General features: G+C 56.4%; 1 protein-coding gene across 1 annotated transcript in view; it reads right to left on the bottom strand.

The window, feature by feature from the left end:
- Positions 1-388: 388 nt before the first annotated feature.
- ACACA (acetyl-CoA carboxylase alpha) overlaps positions 389-4,928 on the bottom strand; it is a 97,500-nt gene continuing 92,960 nt past the window's right edge. The window contains 2 exon segments of the mRNA XM_005424387.2: positions 389-2,489; positions 2,708-2,844. Coding sequence (XP_005424444.1) covers positions 2,363-2,489; positions 2,708-2,844 — 264 coding nt within the window. The 3' untranslated portion in view covers positions 389-2,362.

Genomic DNA, 4,928 nt, shown 5'->3' with positions numbered 1-4,928 from the left:
TGCTGGGCCTTTCCTACCGAGCAGGGCACACAGTGAGGCTGGAAAAGGTCTCCAAGATCATCCAGTGCAGCCATCCCTGCCCACAAAACAGCCCTGGCAGAGGGTCCCAAAGTTCTCCCAGCTCAGCAGCACTCCCTGGGGTTTGGGGTTTTTTCCCTGCCTGTCCCATTGACTGTGATGTTGACGATGGGGATGGGGAGTGGCCACCATCAGGCTTGGGGACACCTGGAGGACCTGGGATGGGGCAGAGCAGTGGGATGAGCTGGGACCTCAGGGCAGGGCACAGCTGACCTGGGGGGTCCCACAGAACCCTCTCTGCAGTCCTGGCCTCAGGCAAAGCTCAGCTCCCCAGGCCAGGGGTGACAGATTGCACTCGCAGCAGCAGAGCTGTAATTCATTCTTTTTATTAAAAGAAATTGAGGTAAGTGAAATACTTCAGCACCAGCGAGAACCGTTCGTGCTCAGGGGGTTCCCCCCACCCGGTGACCCCCCCAGACCCACCTGGGGACATCACAGGTGCTGCTGCCACCGGCCCCAGCAGGCCCAGAGCCCCCAGGGCACTGCCAGACCCCGGTGTCACCCAACAGAGGTTTCAGAGCTGCTGCACCCCCAGATGAAGCGAGGCCTGACCGGTGCTGTAGCACTGAAATGGGGGGGCTGCTGTGCACGAGGCTGGGCCAGGCTGGGCACAGGGACCCCTCCCACAGATGTCCTGGAAAAGGGACCCTGGTGACACCACCACGGGGGGATCCTGGGGACAGGGAGGACCCCACAAGTCCCGGTCCTGCCTGGCTGACACATTCTCTGTCTGTGTGTCCTGCTGCAGCCCACCCTGGCGTAAGCAAAAGCATCTTTGGGGCTTGTTCAGGGGGCTCTAGTGGAAAAAAACATCTCGTAAATCAAATTAGGGTTCTTAACTATTAAGAAAAAGCAAGTCCTGCAGGTGGCCGAGCTCTGCTGGCCACGGGCAGGGGAGCAGCGGCCCCGGGCTGGCACCTCCAGTCACTGGCAGCACAGGCAGAAGGGCTGCATTGCACTTCAGGAGGAAACAGGGACAGGTGAGAGGCACTGGCAGCATCATTGATTAATTCTCCCATCGAACAGCCCTTCTGATGTACCGTACTCCTGACCTACAGCCCTTCCTGCTAAAGGACTAAAGGAGGGGCTGTGAAATCTCAAATTCTTCCAGGACCATCACTGGTGAGCCCGGGAGAGCCCAGCCCCAGCGCTGTGCTGGAGCTGTGCTGAGGGCTGGGCTGTGCTTCCCTCCAGCACTGCAGCTTCTCTGAGCTTTGTTACATAAAAAACATGTAGAAAGAAGTTGGGGATCCGGGCTGGCCTGGGGGGACCTGGGCAGCTGCCACCCTTCCTGCACTCACCTGCCACCCAGTTCTTCCTGACCACTGCCACCAGATACCAAACCCAACATTTTTTCACAGTCCCAGGTAAGAGTGGCCCCTCCCAGCCCAGGCAGCTCTGGGGCAGGGCAGGATGATGGAGAAAGCTCTCCTCAGATCCTCAGACTGACATTTCCTTCTGCAGTTCCAGCCCCACTGGGGGCTTTGGCTCTGTCCTTTCTCCTGCCTCACCTCAGCTGCCTGGGGCTGCCCCAGAGAAGGGATGAGCACTCCCCACCCGTCAGAAAACATCAGGGCAGGGAGAGCAGAAATGCTGAGCAGCTGCACTTTGGTCTCTTGTGCCTCCTCCCAGAAGGGCCTTTCACAAAATTCACAGCCTGCTCTAGAGGAATTGGGCACAAAGGCAAAGCCACGGGGGTTCAGCCCCCAAAATCCTGCCCCCCAAAACCTTCACAGCCCTGGGGAGCCCGGGAGCCTCCTGGGGGCACGGCCACAGCAGCTAAAGGCTGGTTTTCCTCTACCTAGGAGACAAGACAGACGTGGGGCACACAAATCAAATCACCACTGACAGAGGGTGACACACGAATCACCAGAGACAGAGCCAGGGGCGGCGGGGAGGGCACAGGGGGACATTGGCACTTGTCAGCACGGCCCTGCCACTGCCGGGCACGGGGAGCAGGGGAGAGGAGGGCAGGGGGTCCCTGCAGGGGCAGGGGGTCCCTGGAAGGACAGGGGTGTCCCTGCAGGCCCTGCCACGCCAAGGCCTCGCGGTTCCGGAGCGCCCAGCCCCGCTCTGATCAATAAATAAGGTACAGGAGGACGGCGGGGACTCCGTTCCACTCGTGTTTGTACATCTGCCTCGTGTCCCTGGCCAAAGGACACGCTCCCTCTGGCCAGCCTGGTTTGGAACAATCCAACTGTCCCTGCAGCGGCGCTCCCGGAGCCCCCCCGAGCAGACCAAGGGCAGTTCCCGCTCCGGGCAGGGCCAGGAGCAGCCCAGGCTCTTACGTGGAGGAGGGAGAGTCCATTGTGGAGAGGATCCGCACGACCTCGGCTCGCTGCGTGGGGGAGATGTGCTGGGTCATGTGCACGATGGAATCCATGGCAACCTCGGGATTGGCCTGGACCAGGCTGCGAAGAGCACAGAGGGAGAGGGTGAGGCAGCTCCGGAGCTCCCAGCAGGGATTCCAGGGGGCTGCAGTGTGGGGCTGTGAGTGGGCACAGCCCTGGGTGGGCTGGGAGCTTCCTCAGGGCACTGCTGGGCTGGGGAATGCTGAGTGTGTGCCCCACGGGGAGGGCAGGAGCTCTGGAGCCAGCCCTGCTGCCACCCAGGTGCCCTCCCTGCTCACCTCCTGATCTGCTTGAGCACGTAATCCCTGGAGATGTATTTGATGTTCTCCTCCACCACCGAGCGAACGCCCTCCTCCTCCGTCAGCTGCTTCTCCAGCCACTCCACCAGGTCCTTGTTGCTGTCCCACAGGTAGGCCTGCCAAAATCCACAGCTCAGCCTGGACCCAGCCCTGCCACTCCCCAGATTCACCCCACACCTCTGGCTGGGCAGCCCCACAAACACAGCTAACAATCAGCACAAGGTCGAAGATTATCCCCTTCTTTTGCATCCTGCCATAAATGTGATGGAAGGGGACCAAGGAGGTGCTTGGTCAGTGCTGCAGGGAATGAGCTGCAGCTGTCCCAGATAAACCCCAGTCTCCCTGGTTATCAGCTCCCCAAATTCTGGTGGAACATGGCTGACCTGACATGCAGCTGCTCCAGGCATTGTCCCAGAGCTAAACCTGTGAGTCCCCATCACCTCCAGCCTGCCCATGGTGGTGGCCCCGGCACTGCTGGGACCCCTGACCCAGCCTGGCAGAGCAGGTTGGAGCATCTGGACCCTCAGCCACAACCCCCTTTGTGCCTTTCACAAGATCATTTCACCTGATATTTGCTAGATAGTTGGCTGTGTAATAACTCAGGAGAGTGTGAGCCCCTAACAGCCTTCTCTCCTCTCCTCTCATTTTCTTTACAAATCATTTAAGAATCATTTTGTTAATGGTTTCCGGAAAAGCAAGTACTGCCATTAGCACTCATTCATATTTATGTCATTTTATTTGGGTAATTAAACACAAAGCTCCTCATTTAAAGGTGCACTATCCTTCTCTGTTATCACTAACCAAGTCAAAGGCAGAATGACAATGAGCTGGGGGTGGTGACACCGTGGTGGCACCTCCTGAGCCAGACCTCTGGCACACAGAGCCACGAGTCACAGAGTCACCGGGGCTGGAAAAACCTCTGGGTTCCCGAGTCCAACCATTCCCCACACTGCCAGGGCCACCACTGGCCATGGCCCCAAGTGCCACATCCGCAGGGACTTTAAATCCCTCCAGGGATGGGGACTCAGCACTGCCCTGGCAGCTGTGCCAGGGCTGGGCAGCCCTTCCCAGGGAGCAATTTCCTTCCAGCACTGCCCTGGCAGCTGTGCCAGGGAGGAATTTACCTTCCCAAGGAGGAATTTCCTTTTCCAAGGAGGAATTTCCATTCCCATGGAAGAATTTCCTTTTCCATGGAGGATTTGCCTTCCCATGGAGGATTTTCCTTTTCCATGGAGCAATTTCCTTCCCAAGGAGGAGTTTTCCCGATATCCAGCCTGGATCTCCTCTGGCCCAGCTGAGGCTGCTCCCTCTCCTGCTGTCCCTGCTCCCTGGCTGTCCCCTCCTGTCAGGAGCTGGGCACAGGGGACACCTCCCACTGTCCCAGCCCTGCCCAGCCTGGCCTTGGGCACTGCCAGGGATCCAGGGGCAGCCACAGCTGCTCTGGGCACCTGTGCCAGCGCCTGCCCACCCTGCCAGGGAGGAATTTTGGTGTAAGAGCCCATCCCAGCCCCTGACACACTTCAGAAACCCCAGGATTATTTTATTTCCTTTCACACGACGTCTCTGATTGTCTCAGCCCGGTGATGTCACTTCAAGATTTTGCTTATTTCATTGTTTTTCTCCTGGTTACGATTTGAAACTCGGAGTTTTGCTCCCTGCCTGTGGCCCTGGCAGGCAGCAAACAGCCCCTGCATACAAAGGCAGGTTCCAGGGAAGGGGGGAAGCCCAGCCCGGGAAGCTGCGGCACAGCCCCAGACCTGTGGAAAGCTCCATTTACCCAAGAATCCCAAAGCTTTTCGTTTAGGAGAATATTTAATACTCTTATTAATCATTTTTAATCCGTTTGCTTTTAATTAAGAAACAGCATGATGCTTCCCTATCAACATATGCCAGGGAGCAGATTAATTGTGGCTTAAGATAACTCTCCTTGATTGGTGTAATGTATTAGCTAACGAGCTGCCTGCTTTTGGAGAGCTCAGGCTCTACCTTGGAAAGGCTGCTGCCCTCCAGAGAACATCCCCCCCTTCCCTGGAACCCCTGGGTGTTGGGGACTTCAAAAACAGAATGAAAAAAAATAGAATTAAAAAATAAAACACTGAAATAAAATAGCAATTTTAAAAAGAAAGTAAAATAAATAAAATAAAGTAAAATAAAATAAAGTAAAATAAAGTAAAATAAAATAAAATAAAATAAAATAAAA

The sequence above is a fragment of the Geospiza fortis genome, unplaced genomic scaffold (assembly GCF_000277835.1).
Source record: "Geospiza fortis unplaced genomic scaffold, GeoFor_1.0 scaffold538, whole genome shotgun sequence".
Lineage (NCBI taxonomy): Eukaryota > Metazoa > Chordata > Aves > Passeriformes > Thraupidae > Geospiza > Geospiza fortis.
The sequence above is the reverse complement of the archived record's forward strand: the minus strand, read 5'-3'. Positions and strand labels throughout refer to the sequence as shown.